Below are 18,733 nucleotides of genomic sequence, written 5' to 3'. Positions count from 1 at the left end.
AATAGCGCAACGACAGCACCTTCCTTCTCCAATTGTCCTCATGAACAACAACCCTGCGAGGTGAGTTGCATTATATATCCAGAGATAACAGGCAGAATGGGTCTGAAATGGGACAAACCGAGCACACAGATTTGCCACTTCAGTCATGCTTTTCTGCTGAGGTGCATTTACACATTTTTAACCAAACAAGAGAGGACAGATTCACACTCTGCCATTCAACATTTGCAGGAAAGCTGGAATTCAATCTGATTTTAGAATTCCTACTGATGTCTGTACTGTGTGATTTGGAACTGATGTAAGAACAACAGAACATTCAAAATGTGGGGGAGGAATACAGATTAGATGGGAGTTTTTGTTCCAGGTTGGCTTAGAGTCTTTGAACCCACAATGTAGATGCATCCTTTGTGTTTATCTACTCCTACAAAATCAGGAGGTATTATCTAAATTATGGGAACAATCAGATCCAGTGATAATAATGTGCCATGACTAGGTGATAGATTGGGCTTGTGCCAGCATACCTCATCTCCAGCCTGCCTCCTGTCACTAAATATAGTTTCCTTGCCCTTCTGCCACTGAATGCCAGTGTCCTTCATAGCCAGACAGTGCTGGATGTTGCTGGTACACAGGTGTTCTCTGCGGCCTCTGAATACAGAAACTTGGAAGGAGTCACACAAGAAAAGGTCATGATGCTTGTGCAATTGGAGCACACTTTTCAGTTGAAGCAAAAACAGTGTTGTGTAGCTGCCTACCTCCTACTGTACAGACCAAAATATCCCCAAGAACAGCAAGGGGAGAAAAAGCAGAGAGCTTGGTGGGCTGGCACTGGATCTCTCTTCAGATTGTGAGTGAAAAATGGGGCAGTTATTCAGCTATAAAAAGCAGCTCTTTTTTTAATCTCCAACCCTACCTGCATGAGGCTTTTATTCATCTGCTCTGCGCCCCCTTCTGGTGATACAGGGGACTGCTTATAAGCCCCTTTTCATATAAGCTCTACTTTTCCCCACTCTGCTTTCTTTGAACACACAACCACCAAAGCAAGGAGCCTCTTTTGAGACCTAATTTTAGAACAATTCATGCAAAAATGAGCAAAGACATAGTTTTCTAGTTCTTATGGGGAAAAATAAAGCCCATTATATTCATAGCGTAGAATTAGCAAGATAACACTCCTGCCTATAATCAAATCAGAAAATAAAATTTTAAGTGTTATGCTGCAGGGCTTCTTTCTGAAATCTCATTTACTGAATCTGTATCAGAAGAAAAGATGAGAATAATGCCTTACTCTACATTATTAACCATAGATATGTTTTATTTAGACTCTGATTATCAATTCTTAAAACAGCAAGATGACAGTTTGAATACAAAAAACGAACAAACGGCAAAATGTAATTTGTCATGCAAGTGATATAATCTGAAAATTTCCTCTGAATGCAGTGATTAAGATACAGAGACACTGTCTATTTTTTCACAAAGCCACATCTACCACCTCTGTCGAGAACAGACTCTGAGCAAATACAGACGCCAAGGGAGGCCTGCTGTGCTTTTATGTATGTAAATAAGTATGTGGCTTTTTTGCTAGCCTTAAATCTTAAAGCAAGAGTAAGAAACATGTATCCCTCCAGACATTGCTGAATTACAACTCCCAACATCTCTCACTTTTTCCTATGCTGATTGTGCCAGTTGAGCATTTTACAGCAGTAACATCAGCAAGGCCACAGGCTTCTTCTCCCCTCATCATTTTTTAATGAGAATCGCTGTCATGAGAACCTTACAGAACCACAGTCTGAGAAGTTGCTATTGAAGAATCTTAGCAAACTCTACTCTCTGATCTTCAGTACCCAGAGGAATGACTTTCAACCTGTCTTGGTTTAGTGCCTGATTGCCCTTTAGCTTTAGGTGTAATGTACCATAGCTACCACAAACATCTGTTTACGATTTTCAGTCAAAATTAATCTTAGGAAAGGATTCAAGGATTTTAAGATATTCGTGATCTTGGTTCTTAATGTAAGTTGGGGAGTCCAAGAAGTTGCTTTTTGTTGTCAATATATATTACACTGAATCTCATTGTACTTATATTTCTTTATAATATCTGTTAACGCAGAGATGAGCAAACCACATTCAGCCCACATCATGCAAAACTTTACACACGTCAGGTTAAATTTATACAGTTCATTGAATTTCTAGGTAAACAAAAGCTGCCACAATCTCCACAAGGGCCCAAAGTTAAACTTGATGTCTTTCTGCACATATGAATGCATCTTATTATTTATGTATAAATGGTGCTTCTTGTTTCTTTCACCCCAAAGGGGAAAAATACAAATCTTTAGAACGGCTTTGCAAGCATAACACATAAAAACAACCACTACAAAAACAATCCTTCTGATCCATCTTAACCATTTGTTTAACACCATCATATCATCATTCTTCCTTTCACCCATTCTCCACATGCAGCTTTCAGGTGTCTAATTGTTTTTTAACGATCAAAAAAATTGCCTGCTTCTGCATTAAAATATACTATTGTCAGTGAAATAAAACTTGTGAATGGTAGTTTTTCTTTATGCCCTCAGTCATTCAATAAATCTTTTTGCTTTCCATTTCAACCTTGCTTATATTTAAAAAGTCAGCCTCAAAGCAATTTGCCCCAAATGGTAGATGCTGAGATTTTACCAGAGCCTGAAATTAGAATATTTGTCTCATGTGGTTTAAGGAAAAGAATTTATTTCCTGAAATTCTTTGCTTCCATTCTCAAAATATATTTCTAGCCCTTTTTAAAAAAAAACAAGTGTGTGAAGTTGTAGGAGTTTGCCTGCCCAAATGCTAAAGATTTCTGACAATCATGGCAAGGAGTTCCATTGCCCTGAATAACTCCTTGCTACATTTATGATAAGCAGGAACAGATTAATTATGCATAATTTTTTGTCAGAGGGATTTAAAAAGCAGTTTTGACTCTGGAAAGAGTGCTGAAAAGAGCAGCAAAGATGACTGGAGCTGGAGAGTAAGACATATGAAGAACAGTTGTAGGAATTGGGCAAACTATTTTCCAAAGCACCAGAAGGCAAAACAAGAATCAATGGATGGAAATTAATTAAGAGAAGCAACCTAGAACTTAAGAGAAATTTCCTAATAGTGAGAACAATCAACCAGCAGAATGGCTTGCCTTCAGAAGTTGTGGGTGCCCCATTACTGGAGGCTTTCAAAAAGGGACTGGACAACCATTTATCTGAAATGGTATACGGTCTCCTGTTCAAGCGGGGTATTGGACTACTAGAAGACCTCCAAGGTCCCTTCCAACTCTATTATACTATTCTAAGGAAAGGGTGTACTATAGCACCCAATAACCACCACAGAACCAGCTCATGATGACCTGCAAGATCCCTTCCAACTCTGTTATTCTGTGTTCTATGTTTTCTTTTTTTTTATTTAAAAAGTTTTACAGTACATTTTAACTTTAATCCCCCCCTCCCCCACCCCTATCCAACCCTCCCTATCCCTCTCCCCCATTCCCTCCTCCCCCCCCCCTGACTTCCCAGAGCTAAATACAGGGTATGAAAACGAAAAACAAACATAAGCATCCATATGCTATCAACAATAAACTATTAATTCTATCACCCTCTAGCTCATGTAAAATGATTACAAACAATATTAATATTACAGATAAGAAAAAAAGGAAGAAAACAGAAAAGGAGCTTTACTCAAATGCTAAATAAAATTTCTTAATCCCAATCCTTATTCATATTAATTTCAAAAAAAAAAACTTTCATCTACTATTTACATTCTCCCATCTTTCTCTAATTTCTAAACAAATTCTCAATTACGCGCCAAAAGCGCCTATCTCTATTAACCTTATTAATCTTTCATATTTTCATATTTTTCATATTTTTATAGTTTTAATATGAAATGCACGATATCCTGCCTATAAAGTAAACTATTTTCCCATACTCAGCAGCATGGTATGGGGTTTCCTGAACAGGGAGTTGGACTAGATGACCTCCAAGGTCCCTTCTATTATTATTATTATTATTATTATTATTATTATTATTATTATTATTATTATTATTATTATTATTATTATTATTCAATCCCAAGTCTGTTTGGATGGATGGATGGATGGATGGATGGGAGGATGGAAGGAAAGAAGAAAGGAAGGAAGCAAGGAAAACAGAATATCATCCAACAATTGTTTACATTGAGTCCCACTATCTATTTTCTATATTTTCTAACTGATTGAATATTAAAAAATATTTGTTTCATGATTCAGCTGCCCAGAGGAAGTTAGCAAAATAGATTTGGCCAAAACGTTAAAACAATATCAAACAATTCTGAAAAGCCCTAAGATTAAGTACAGGGCTATTCAGTTCTCATTACTTTTTATTAGCTATATAAACAATGTTTTTTCTAATACTTAAAATTTGTACCAATATTGTTCTGAATCAAATACTTAATATGTTTGCATTTTTCCTTAAGATTAGATATGCATTCAGTCACATACCAAAAGCTCCTACATTTTTGCGCTTTTTTAGAACTTTTGTTTTCATCTCAGGTTTATTTCTTTTTTGAATTATAATGTGACATTTTAACATTTTGTTTCTTCAGTTAAAGTAAAAAGAAAAGAATATCCAACAAGGTTTTTGGAATGGCAAGAGTAGCCAGCCATAAGCAATGCCCACAACCTACTGGGGCCTCTCCTCCCAGACATATGGTTATCCATATCACATTGTAATATATCTTGACATGTGGCAAGTTAATGTAAATGAAAAGTTTGCAAAAGCCCAGGGGTGGCCTGCAGCAGTAGGCAACAGTGACATATTCCCTTAGTGACAAGAGAGAGACATTTCCTTTTTCTGAACTAATGTTAGAGATTCCATGTTTTGTGTGCAGAATATTGGCGCCAGGAAATCCTCCATCACAGGTACCTTTCCAGTCTCGGAGCCAGTTCATATATTACATTATTAAACCATAAGATTTTTTCCTGGAATTATTCATATAGCAGGAAATGGGAAGATACTGGGTCAAAGCTGGTTTAAGAAAAGTTCTCTGCATTAAGACAGTAACAATTTCCATTTGCAATTTTACATTTAATATCTACTTTTTTCCCTGAAGGTGGCAGGCATTTTTAAGGAAAACTAGCAGACTGCCTCCTCTAAATTGCAAGTATCTCTTAATTTATGACCACTTGTTCAGTGACTCTTCAAACCTGCAGCATCACTGAACAAGCAGGACTTATAACCAGTTCCTGGAGTTTTGGCCCTTGTAGCTTCCCTAGGGTCACATGATCACAATCCTGGCACGCAGCGCCTAGCGCACGATTATGTCATAGCATCCCACAGTCACATGATAGTAATTTGCAGCCTTCGTGGCCAGCTTTTCAGAAGAAGAGTCAATAGAGAAGCCAGCAGGTCACAAATAGCAAGCCATGTGACACTTAACAACCCGCAGTGATTCATTGAACAACAGCAAACAGGACTGCCAGAATTCCCAGAATTGCCATTGCTAAGTGATGCAGTCACGTGACATCATGCTTCATGAAAATTCCTGTCCCAACTGCTGTCATAAATTGAGGACTACCTATTCTGACCCGGCTCCCCGAACACAACAGACGCACCAATAAATCTCCAATGTTCCTTTTATTCAGGAACGCTAGCAGTTTCAACACAGCCAACTGTTGAAGTCTTTAGTTGCCTCCAAACAACGGAGCTTACTTCCTTTTCCCCTGCAGGGGCCGCCCAAACACCCAGAGTTAATCTCAGTCTCTCACCACACTTGCAGTAAGAGTCCTTCAGGCAAGCTGGCTCTCTTCTAACATAAGACACATGCACATGCTCTGACTTCCAGCACCACAGGATCCGAGAAAACATCACTAAGTTTCCAAACAGAAGTTACAACGAGAAGTGGCTGACCGGCAGGGAGATGAATAGTTGTCTGCAACACCTCTTCATCTCCGCCCCTACCTTTTATCCACAGCTGAGTGTGGGGCTCTGTTAGCAGCAGTGGCTCTTTTGCCCCAAAGACCGGCCCATAGCCTCTCGCTGTTTTCCTCTCCTCAGTCTCCGCCACGCCCACGCATCAATCACTGGCCCAGTGGTGGGATTCAAATATGTGAACAACCAGTTCTCTGTGTGGATGACACTTCTGGAAGTCCCTTCTTGGCCCTGGGCAACAAAAAATTAGCTACCGGTTCTGCTGAACTGGTGCGAACTGGTTGAATTCCACCACTGCACTGGCCCCATGTGATCCTCCTCTCCTGAGTCACTTGCCTCAAGGCACGGAGGTCTGAGCCTTTCCATCCGGGGGCTGGCGGATGGCCCAGCATGCAACTCTGTCCCTGGCTGTGACAGCTCCATTCCTTCATCCCCATCAGAGCCTTCAGATGGCCCTGATGCTGGGCCCAACGCCCACTCCTGTGCTTCTTCTTCTGAGTTGGCTGTGGAGTTTTCTGGTAGCCGACAGGCCACAACACTACCTGTAATGGTTTCCAAATAGAGTTTTCCAATCTGTATATGAGGTAGAGGTCAACCACCCATGGCCTGCGAGAATTCTGGCACCTGTGCCACCCCACGAATATACAAGCATAGGTAGTCCTCAACTAATTGACTCCAAAATTTATGTTGCTAAATGAGACATTTGTTAAATGAGTTTTGCCCCATTTTATTACTTTTCTTGCCACACTTGTTCAGTGAATCACTGCAGTTCATAAATTAGTAATCTGGTTATTAAGTGAATATGGCTTCTCCATTGACTTTGCTTGTCAGAAGGTTGCAAAAGGGGATCACATTACACTGGGACACTGCAATCTTCATAAATGTGAGTCAGTTATCAAGCATCTGAATGTAAATCAGATGACCATGGGGATGCTGCAATGATCATAAGTGTGAAAAATGATCATAAGTCACTTTTTTCAGTGCCATTGTAACTTTGAAAGGGTCACTAAGAGAACTGTTGTAAGTCAAGGACTACCTGTGTCTCCCAATTTAAAATTATGTTTGTAAAAAATCAAAGTATCAGGCAATGACCAAATCTCCCCAAATCTTCATATTTAAGTTTGCAGTCTTACAAGATTTACAGATTTTTTTCTAAAATCTGGGGCAATTATGGCATAAATCTATGGTTTTAAGCAAGTGTAGGATTTAATAATTTGGAACTTGGGCAACTAAAAAAATGATTTAATTTGGCATCAGGTACACCCCTCTCCATGCTCTTAGGGATCACCATATGTCCCCAGATTACAGGTTGGGAAAAGTTATATTAAATAATTTGGGTTCTCCACACCTTGATGCCCTTTTATGCCTCCTCCCCTCTCCCAGCATTTGATGCCTCAAATCTACCCATGGAGGAGAACATATATGCAAATTTTATACATCTGCATGCTACTTCAGCAACTAAGAGACATGTTCTGATCAGCATACGTAATGAAAGCAGTGTACATGTACACCAGTTTGCCTCTATTTAGTATGCTCCTTGTCTCCCTGTAATCGTAAATAATACTCAGACATCTTACAAATGTGATTTTATTAGTCCAACAAATTAATATCAAGCAGACAAATAAACTAGATTCATTTTTTTATTTTCTGTATAATAGTGATTCTATTTTTTAACAGGTCTAAAGAGAGAGTATGCTAACATGGAAACAATGGAAATAATTTTACAGTGGTTCCAAGCAGTAATCCCAGAGGAAGTCAGGTGTTTCATGACTTACGGTTCTTCCTGACTTGTGATCTGTTTAAATAACCAAAGGAAGTTAGGAAGCTTGATCTTATTAACTCATGCCTTGATTACCATTAGATGAACTCCTAAAGCACACTCTACAAGGGCTCATTGGAGCTCACTCAGTAATTTCAGCTAATACAAAATGTGGCAGCCCCGTTAATATAAAACCCCCTCCAAAGTTGCTGCATTGGCTTTTGAGTCTAATTCAAACTGTGGACATTACTTTTAAAGCTCTGAATTGCACAGCAGTGGAACAGATCAGGCAATTCCTTGCCAGAATTAAATCTGCTCTTGGGAAAGACTCCGCTGAAAATTCACTCCTCTTACTTCACACACTTGTGTGAGGTTCATGGTGCATGACTGAGATGGCATTCCCTTTCAACAATAGTCACCACTTTGTGGAATTCTTTCCTAAGAACTATGTTCAGCTTCTTGCTGCAATTTGGTACACAAGTTATTCCAACATGGTTTTGATCCCAGCTCACTTATCATGTTCATTTATCTTGGGTTTTATCTTTGCTTTGCTTTTGTAGGTTGTTGGTTTTTTAGCAGTTTTACATTAATTTGGATTGATTATCAAGAGCCTTGGTGGAGCAGTGGGCTAATGCCTCCTTAAGTAACACCAGCTGCCTGCAATTAGTGCAGGTTCGAATCCCACCAGGCTCAAGGTTGACTCAGCCTTCCATCCTTCCGAGGTAGGTAAAATGAGGACCCAGATTGTTGGGGGCAATTAAGCTGACTTTGTAATAATGCCGCTTGGGGTTTGTGTGAAAGCCCTAATAAGCAGGCATATACATAGAATGAAGGGTACTGCTAAGCTTGTAAGCCGCCCTGAGTCTTCGGAGAAGGGCGGGATATAAATGGAATTAAAATTAAATTAAATTAAAAATTATGTTTTTGATTGATGCTATACAGGTGAAACTCGAAAAATTAGAATATCATGCAAAAGTTCATTTATTTCAGTAATGCAACTTAAAAGGGAAAACTAATATATGAGATAGACTCATTACATGCAAAGCAAGATAGTTCAAGCCGTGATTTGTCATAATTGTGATTATTATGGCTTACAGCTCATGAAAACCCCAAATCCACAATCTCAGAAAATTAGAATATTGTGAAAAGGTGCAATATTCTAGGCTCAAAGTGTCCCACTCTAATCAGCTAATTAAGCCATAACACCTGCAAAGGGTTCCTGAGCCTTTAAATGGTCTCTCAGTCTGGTTCAGTAGGAATCACAATCATGGGGAAGACTGCTGACCTGACAGTTGTGCAGAAAACCATCATTGACACCCTCCATAAGGAGGGAAAGCCTCAAAAGGTAATTGCAAAAGAAGTTGGATGTTCCCAAAGTGCTGTATCAAAGCACATTAATAAAAAGTTATGTGGAAGGGAAAAGTGTGGAAGAAAAAGGTGCACAAGCAGCAGGGATGACCACAGCCTGGAGAGGATTGTCAGGAAAAGGCCATTCAAAAGTGTTGGGGACTTTCACAAGGAGTGGACTGAGGCTGGAGTCAGTGCATCAAGAGCCACCACACACAGACGGATCCTGGACATGGGCTTCAAATGTCATATTCCTCTTGTCAAGCCGCTCCTGAACAACAAACAACGTCAGAAGCATCTTACCTGGGCTAAAGAAAAACAGACCTGGTCTGTTGCTCAGTGGTCCAAAGTCCTCTTTTCTGATGAGAGCAACTTTTGCATCTCATTTGGAAACCAAGGACCCAGAGTCTGGAGGAAAAATGGAGAGGCACACACTGCAAGATGCTTGAAGTCCAGTGTGAAGTTTCCACAGTCTGTGTTGATTTGGGGAGCCATGTCATCTGCTGGTGTTGGTCCACTGTGCTTCATTAAGTCCAGGGTCAACGCAGCCGTCTACCAGATTTTGGAGCACTTCATGCTTCCTTCCGCAGACGAGCTTTATGGGGATGCTGACTTCATTTTCCAGCAGGACTTGGCACCTGCCCACACTGCCAAAAGCACCAAAACCTGGTTCAATGACCATGGGATTACTGTGCTTGATTGGCCAGCAAACTCGCCTGACCTGAACCCCACAGAGAATCTATGGGGCATTGCCAAGAGAAAGATGAGAGACATGAGACCGAACAATGCAGAAGAGCTGAAGGCCGCTATTGAAGCATCCTGGTCTTCCATAACACCTCAGCAGTGTCACAGGCTGATAGCTTCCATGCCACGCCGCATTGAGGCAGTAATTGCTGCAAAAGGGGCCCAAACCAAGTACTGAGTACATATGCATGCTTATACTTTTCAGAGGTCCGATATTGTTCTATGTACACTCCTTGTTTTATTGATTGCATATAATATTCTAATTTTCTGAGATTGTGGATTTGGGGTTTTCATGAGCTGTACGCCATAATCATCACAATTATGACAAATCACAGCTCGAACTATCTTGCTTTGCATGTAATATATTAGTTTCCCCTTTTAAGTTGCATTACTGAAATAAATGAACTTTTGCACGATATTCTAATTTTTTGAGTTTCACCTGTATGTGCAAACTTGCTGAAAGAAATTCTCATTTCTCAGATGAGATGGCGCCAGATTTGGCTACAAGGAACTATAACGGAACTTCTCTATTCCTGATATTGTTTTGCACAGAAGCCATTCAGTTTTGTCCTGTTTGTCACATAGGATACCATATAATGTACTTTAAGGTCCAAGTTGGAAACTCAATGGCAGCTTTAAGCTAGGGAACCTGCAGTAATGTCAAGTACTTGGTAGGAGGGAGAACATTTTTGTTGATTTCTAATGCAAAACTTCCTACATTGTTGCTGGGAGTCTTGTGGTTTTCATGGCAACTGAAAATCACAAGATAATTGTTCAGTCACTCACAATCTTGAACAAAAATTGACAAATACCTCACACAGTATTTAAATGTACCACAGCCGATCTGTATTAGGCAAATGTCAATGCTGTATAGGGTTAAAAGACAATTCAGCAGTGCAGTATAGACCCCAAGTCAAAGTGAGAATAAGAAATGTGATTATGATTTTACAGATTAACTTACAAGTAGTTAACAAAAGGTCTACCAGAAAAAGTATTCCAAGTAGGATTACTGCTGACCAGATATGCACAGAGCTTCCTCAAAGCAATGCAGCCTATCTATGCTTCCCAGCAACGGTGATTTACATCAGATAATTTCCAAAGGGGTCAGTGTAAGAGGTACACTCTGGGACATGGGTGTCAAATTCAAATCATCAAAAGTGCCTCTTATGTCCTAGTTCACAAGGTCACAAATTGAGGGCTACAACAGTGAGGGGGGCGGGAATCCAATATTGATAAAAAAAATCTTCAATGATTCAAAACTGAAGAAATGAAGAGTACAACAGTATGCTAACAAACATAACTTTATTGCAAAAGAAAGCCATTTCACATTGGTCATTTAATTGCCTGCATTTTTATTAATACCAATTGGACTACATTTTTTGGTTTTATTACTGGGACAATATGTAAAATATTTCAAGGTTGTGCACTTCATAAAATGACTTTAAGTGTGTGAAGTGTGTGTATAAGTTTGAGGAACCTGCTTTAGAAATCAAAACATCAGAGTCTTCATACAATACCAGGCTGGAACCAAACCCTGAGTATTTTATACATACAAATAAAAAATGAGATTTATTCCCAAATAACTATGTTTATGTATATGTTCTTCTTCAGTACAAAGCAGTATAATTTAATTTGCCCCAAAATTACACAGATCTCAATTGAGATCTATTCTCAAACAAATATACAAGAGATCCTATGTACATTTATTAAAAAAAGAAGTTTGTTTTTCTTTCCCAGTTGGTACCCTCCAGATATGTTTGGACTACAATTTGAAGCCAATTGAGCAATGGATTATGAATACCTGTATTAAGTGGCAATGTAAACTATTAATAGTTCCCTTCCTGGAATGGAAGACAGAAAATAGGAGTGGGGGGAGGTGTCTTCCCTTTTCATTTTATGTCTGTCTCTATACCATTTGCTGTAAAACTGTCTTTTAAAAGTACCAAGCAAATAAAAGTGAAAGGGGCTTATCCATTAGTTCACATTTGTGCTGTATCCCTTTGATAACAAGCTCCAATGCCAGTAAATAGGAAGAGTAGCAAAGAGATCATAGAACCGCCATGTTTGGGTAAGGAAATGGCTTCTGATCAGAGGACCAGTCACAGAAGTATTCTGGATTATTTGTTTTGCAAATGATGTGGCCAATATTGCTGAAAATTCTGTTGCAGATGCCCAATGCCAGAGGCTGCTGTTGTAATAACCTGATAAGAAAGAATTGTCTTGTAACATAGGCAATTTTTCATAGCCCTCAGATCTCTATTGTTTACTGCGCAATAAGAATATTTAAGATGTCAATATTTTGCACCGCTCCAAAATGATGGTTATGAAAAGTTATACTGTTTCAGAACTGTACCCAAAACTTTTTGCCAATGAACTCATTCAAAACTGAGAAGCTAGAGTGGATTACTGAAACAATGGGAACACTTAAGTTTTCCCATACATTTTTCTCTATTTTTCAATTAAATACAGAAAATATACCTCTAGGACAGGGGTCGGCAACCTCGGCTCTTTTATGACTCGTGGACGTCAACTCCCAGAATTCCTGAGCCAGCATAGCTGGCTCAGGAATTCTGGGAGTTGACGTCCACGAGTCATAAAAGAGCCGAGGTTGCCGACCCCTGCTCTAGGACAAGAGACTGTGCTCAAAGGGCTAGAAAAGCTATTGTCTCCCTCCTGGCTAGTCTGCAGCAAAATGTTCAGTTGAATCGGTCTTTCCCAATCTTGTGCTATCTAGATTTGATGACCCTCCCCCCCCACACACTTTCCATTATTAAGGGATTATTAGAAGGATTCTAAACGAGTATTAGAAGGATTCACACACCGTTCTATTGATAACCTTCTTAGGTTGCTTTTTATAGTGTATTACAATATAGCTTTTTGGCCTGAACCTCCTCTTTCTTAAACTCAACCCCCCTACTTTACATGTGTAAACTCACATACCTGAGCAGGATTGAACAAAGGAACTGTCCCTTCTGCGTGGGCTAGAGGCACACTATCAGGGTTGTACTGATGTCTGAAAGAACTAGTCTGAAATATCAGGGGGGAAATTATTAATTCTCAAGAGCAGTCAAGAAAAAGTAAGAAGTAAGTTACCTACAACTTCAATCACTCAAATGCCAATTTGGTTTCCACCATATATTTCTGAATTTCACATCCAATAAGCCCAGGTCAAGATTATTATGGATACTGTAAACTGAAACATTGGGAAAATTCATGGTAACCTAAAACTGGGATGTAGTGTACCACCAAATGTAAAGTTCCCACAACAGTTGGCTTGTTCTTTTTCCAGCCTGGATTGCCAGAAAGTGTTTAGTAGACTTCTGTCCTCCCCAATGACATTTTTTTTCCAAACCAAAGGTTTCATTTTGTATTCCACATCTCACCTGATCACCAGCATCTGAAACGATGGTTGCTTCCATGCTGACAGGGCCTTGTGAATTTTGAACTTCTGGAGAATTAACAGATATTATATATTTTTCAAAAGTAGATCATCATGGCTCAGATTTAAAGTAGCACTGTAGTACACAGGTAGTCCTCGGGGACATATAGTGCAATGCCAGGGGACCGCGCAGAATTATAACAGTGGTTGTGGCAGTCCTAGCTATATTGTTAGGCAAATCTCACAAAGATCACCAACGCGATCTAAAAACATATCTGTTTAAGCAATCCGGTCTGGTCTGACGGGTTTAAATTTAATTGTGGTTTTAACTTATCTTCTACATTTGGACAGTAGGGCTTAATTTATTTTCAATTTTCTGTATTTGTGCTTTTTGACATTTATGTCACTGTTCACCGCCCTGAGTCCTTAGGGAGAAGGGCGGTATACAAATCAAATAAATAAATAAATAAATAATAAAGTCATAGAATCCTGTGGTTATTGTGATCACCATTTGTGACCTCTTGCCAACTTCTTGCCAATGACTTTGTTTGTCAGAAGCCAGTAGTGAAGGTCACAAATGATGTTGATGTGACCATAGGATACTGTGATATTGTAATTGAGAGGACCAGTTGCCCAAAACCCAAATCAGAATCACATGACCATTGGGACACAGTCACAATTATGAAGATCCATCATACTTCTCCCCTTGCTCAGCAGTGTAGTAGGTTTGAGAGGTCTTTCAGTGAGGACTACCTGTGGGAAGGGTACTTCTCTACTGCATCCCCTTGAGATCAAAACCCTTTAGTTTTCCCTATCTCCAAGAACCTGATATCAAATGTTGAGGGGTATACCAAAAATTGGGGTTTCATTATGCACAAAAAAGGATATAAAATGTCAATATTATTATTATTATTATTATTATTATTATTATTATTATTATTATTATTATTATTATTATTGATCATTGCACAGTCAGCCAGATGTTCAGACTGGATCTGGCATTTTTGTCTACCTATCAAGTCCTTACCAAGGACCTGGGATAGACAGATGTGGATGTTTGATGGTATTACAGATATCGTCGCAGGATGGAAGCAGTTCCTAGTAAGGCTGCCTTTTGCAATTGACTAATGGCAAATTTGTCAATGCCAATGGTGTTCAAGTGGTGCTCCTGTTGTTTTGGGATTGCACCCAAGGCACCTATTAATATTGGTACACTGCCATGTCCACTATCCAGACTTTTTCGTCTTTCTTATCGACAATTGTTAAGTCTGGGGTGTTACGTTGCAGGCAATTGTCTGTTTGAATTCTGAAGTCCCACAGCAGTTTATTATTATTATTATTATTATTATTATTATTATTATTATTATTATTATTATTATTATTATTATTATTATTATTATTTGCCCATCTTGTGGTTCAAAGCAACAGAAAATCTAAACTAAACTAACAAAATGTTGATAAATTAATTCAGAAGCATGCAGGGTTATATTTACCTGGAGATCTCTTGGAAAAAGGATTGCCTTGTGTGGGAGAAAGAGGAGGAAGGTAATGATGTTCATTCATGGGTGAAACCAAAAGAGACTGAGTGATTTTCTCCTAGAGAAGGAAAATATACAATAGTGATAAAATAAATTGCTGGCTATTGCCTCCAACCTTCCTGTGAAGACTGTGGAATGTACTTTCCCTTGAGATCTGGCAAGGCCCCATCTTTCCTTAAATCAGTGAAGAATTGGCACTTCTCACAGGCTGGGATAGAAAGATTGGAGCCCAGAGACCAAGACTGGATGTCTGTTTTTCTTTTTGTTTTCTTTTTTGTATTGGTTTATTGTTTGTGTTTTTAATACTGATGTTCACTACCCAAAGCTGCACTTACAAGATGGCTGGCCAAATACATCTTTTAAAGAAAGAAATAAAACCTGAAATATGAAGCAACTATTTGACAGCACACAAGACTCCCAGAAGTCCTAGAAGAATGTGAACTGCCCAATGGTTAGCATTAGCTGTTATTAGGGGGGCTCAGTTTTAGGGCAGGTTTGTTCTTCCTTTGGTAGTTCAAAGGACCTTGCACCAAAGGAGCTTAAAAATAAAGCAAAAGACCAAGAAAGCTATGATAGGGCATTACAAAGAAATATATAATTTAGATGCTGCAAGTACACTTCCGTTGCATTTCCAATTTTCATTTTTTGCCAAGGGAAATTCAAAATGAAGCAAACTGATCAGAAGGTGCTGTCATGGAGATTCTATCTCGGTGCCTGGAAGTTGTGAGGGCTCGAGTTGAGTGCAACAGGCTTCTCAGTTCAACCCAAGCAAGACTGAGTGGCTTGAGAATTTTGGATCTCCTAGAGCAGACATGTCAAACACAAGGCCCAGGGGCCAGATTCGGCCCGCGAAGTGGTTTCATGTGGCCCGCGAAGCCATCCTGGAAACAGTGAGGGAACGGCCCCCACTGCCTTGGCCCTGGCCCAGAGACCCTCCTTCTGCCAGAGACCCTCAGATCTGTCCCACTCCTGCCCAGGCCCCCATAGGCACCCTTGATGCAAATGATGTAGAGCTGGCCACGCCCACCCAGTAGGCCATACGCACTCTAGCCATGCCCACCCAGTAGGCCACGCCCACCCTGGCCATACCTATCTGGCCCCCTGAGGGCATCCACAATGCTGATGCGGCCCTCAATGAAATTGAGTTTGACACCCCTGTCCTAGAGCTAAGGATCCTCTATCTTTTGTCCTGGATGGAGTAGCACTGCCTCTGACAGCTGTGGGGGTTCCCTTGGATTCAAGGTCCTGCTCGAGGAGCAGATAGTAGCCAGTTACCGTGTCACTACTCTTTGAGCTACTTTGGCTACTGCTTTGCTTCTAGATGCAGTTATAGGTGCTGGTTGTTCCCTTTAAAGCCCTTCCTAGCTTGGGACCAGGTTACTTATGGGAAGGTCTTTTCCTGGTTGTTTCTATCCATCCTGCCTAATCTAGCACCAGAATTATGCTCTGGGTCCCATCAGAGTGACGGCTGCCAAAGAGCAGAAGAGTTTTTCCACTGTGGAATCCACCTTCTGAAACATCATCCCTCCAGAGGTTAGCTTCATCCTGACTCTGCTGGTCCTGCTTTTGTGCCCAAATCCAAGCCTCTGGGTGTGTTTGGAGCCCATCTCTTGCTTGTGTTAATGACCGTTCGTGATTCCAGCTGCTGTCTCTTTTATCTTTTTCACTATATGTATTTTATTTAATGTTTAGCTGTTTTTGTTGTAAGCCATCCAGAGTCACATTTGTGAGAAGGGCAATTATTTAAATCAATATATTTAAATAGATATAATTATTATTTGCCACTGCTTTCTTTTGGATCTTTTCTTACTTTCCAGTTTAGCGTACAGCCCCCAAAAGTCCTAGTGGTTTCCATCCAAGTGTTAACCATATTCAACCCAGTTTTCTGAGCTTACTCAAGATTGCCCAGGTGTTGCCTGCTGTTGTATCAATGACTGCATTATTAACAATGTTATTATTCCCACACAATAAAGTGCAAAGCAATCAATAAAAATAAGTATTTCTTTATCTCTAGGTACTGGAGAAACAAAAGAAATGAATTAAAACAATGCTGGAGAAAAATCAACCTGAAGCCAGGATAGATGGAAGAGAAAATAATCCAATAAATCTTTAACAACATCATAAATATTAACAAAACACTCACAGTGGGAACTGGAGGTCCTATGCGGTATGTACAAAGTTGGAAATTGAGGTGGGAAAGCAAACAGACAAAGACTGAGAGAAGACGGCCAATATAAGAGACAACATATGAATAATGCATCTGTGAATTTTTATTTAGACACACCAACTGCAGGGTGCAAGAAAGAAAAAAGAATGTTCCTCCATGTGAAAACCTTTCTGCACAAACAAGAAATGTCAGACAGGATCCTGCCAAGTTTTCACTTCGGCATGCTGTTTTTCTATTGGCAAACAGACTGTGGCATTCATTTTTACTTACCATTGTTCCTTTTTTTACTTGGGTTCATTAGGGACGCTCTAAAGTTTGATCCTCACAGTAGCCGAAAGTGATGCAATCTGACAAAAGCTTTACTATTTGATTCTGTTGAGCATACAAGCTAATCCTTAAACTTTTTTTTGTGTCAGATAAAGCTGTCAGTCCCAGCCTTTCCCTTGTAGTTCAGTCACCCCCTCCCCACCACATAAGCCTCTAGCAGATATAATGCAAGACTCCCTGAGCCTCCAACAACTCCAGTATCTTAATTGTTTCCTATAAAACACAAATGTGCTGTATAAGCAATAGTGATCCCACTTTTTGTATTCCATTCTTTCTAAAATGATAGATCTAGGATAATATTTTCAAGCTGGGGGGGTCCTTGGATACTTTCAGAACTGCTATCAGTTAAAAGACCATTCATGGGAGCTCCCGCTGTTTGGCTAGATTCTGCTGCTGCTGAGAAACACTAGGAGATTTTTATGAAGAGGACACACACACACACCCTAAAACACCCAAAACTCTTTCATCTAAAAAGTTTCTTTGTTACCTGAGAAACTGAAGCAGTTGAGTCCAAAGATGGCGCTTCATCTTTCTTTGCCTTGGAACGGAACCATCGGAACCAGCCAAAACCAGAAGTCTGGAGGGATACAAAATCTTGAGTGGAGATGCTGGCCTTTTCTTCTTCTAGACATAGAAGACATTGAGTCTCTGATCCAGCCATAAGCATGTCATAGGGCTTATTGTGTAAAGTAGAAATTATGTAAGGGGCAGGAAGAACCAGAATCTCAAATTTTACTGTTGAGAATATGAGCCTCCCCCAACCTCATCGTTTCATCTACAGTGATTTTTCATTCCTGTAATTCTTCTTCTGGTCCAGCATTATGTTTCCAGAAGAACCCAATTAAATATTTCTGAGAAGCTATATGTAGGCATAGAAACAAGCAAATTTCCCTGTTGTTCCTCCTCACATCTAATCTTGAATGGCATGTTGCCTCCAAACATGGAAGATCCATTACACTTCCGTAGTCTGACTTAATCTGTTCTAATTTCATCTAACCTGAAATCATATATAAGTTGAAGCAATATTTTACAGTGATTCCATGATTTCATGAGTGGATGGTTTCAGATGGCAATAGTGGGAAAGACAGCTCTACTCCTTACCTGCTATGATATGGCGAGACAAAGACTTCTCTCTCTTTCCTGTTTAATATGTATGTAAACTACTAGGAGAAGACCTCTATCAGTTTGGGGTCAGGTATTGCAACTTTTCTGATTATACCCAGATAGACATCTCTATCCTGGCCAAGCTGGTGATATCAGGATATCTTGGGGACCCTGACCAATGCCTGAAGGTTGTATGGATCAGGAAGAAATAGATTAAAATTGAAGCCCAAGAAAACTGAGTTGCGGTTTGTCCAAAAACTTACGGCAGTGGCTCTCAACCTTTTCTTCATCACAGACTCACTTTAAATACTGTTAATGGCCATGGATCATGGCCACAGACATAACTCAAGATTTAATTCATAACATTTCTTCTCTGCAGACCCCCTGTGATGACATTGCAGTCACCCAGGGGGTCCGTGGACCACAGGTTGACAACCACTGCCATATGCTGCC

General features: G+C 39.8%; 1 protein-coding gene across 2 annotated transcripts in view; it reads right to left on the bottom strand.

Annotated features, from left to right (window-relative positions):
• Positions 1-11,108: 11,108 nt before the first annotated feature.
• SEC16B (SEC16 homolog B, endoplasmic reticulum export factor) overlaps positions 11,109-18,733 on the bottom strand; it is a 74,974-nt gene continuing 67,349 nt past the window's right edge. For both annotated transcript variants that reach the window (XM_083358701.1, XM_083358700.1), the window contains exons 23-27: positions 17,664-17,753; positions 14,638-14,740; positions 13,149-13,213; positions 12,706-12,792; positions 11,109-11,966 (exon numbers count right to left, since the gene is read on the bottom strand). In XM_083358701.1, the coding sequence (XP_083214827.1) occupies positions 11,883-11,966; positions 12,706-12,792; positions 13,149-13,213; positions 14,638-14,740; positions 17,664-17,753 (429 nt within the window). In that variant the 3' untranslated portion in view covers positions 11,109-11,882. The remainder of the gene's footprint in view (positions 11,967-12,705; positions 12,793-13,148; positions 13,214-14,637; positions 14,741-17,663; positions 17,754-18,733) is intronic.

This window comes from Vipera ursinii, assembly GCF_947247035.1.
Source record: "Vipera ursinii genome assembly, chromosome: 3".
Taxonomy (NCBI): Eukaryota; Metazoa; Chordata; class Lepidosauria; order Squamata; family Viperidae; genus Vipera; species Vipera ursinii.
The sequence above is the reverse complement of the archived record's forward strand: the minus strand, read 5'-3'. Positions and strand labels throughout refer to the sequence as shown.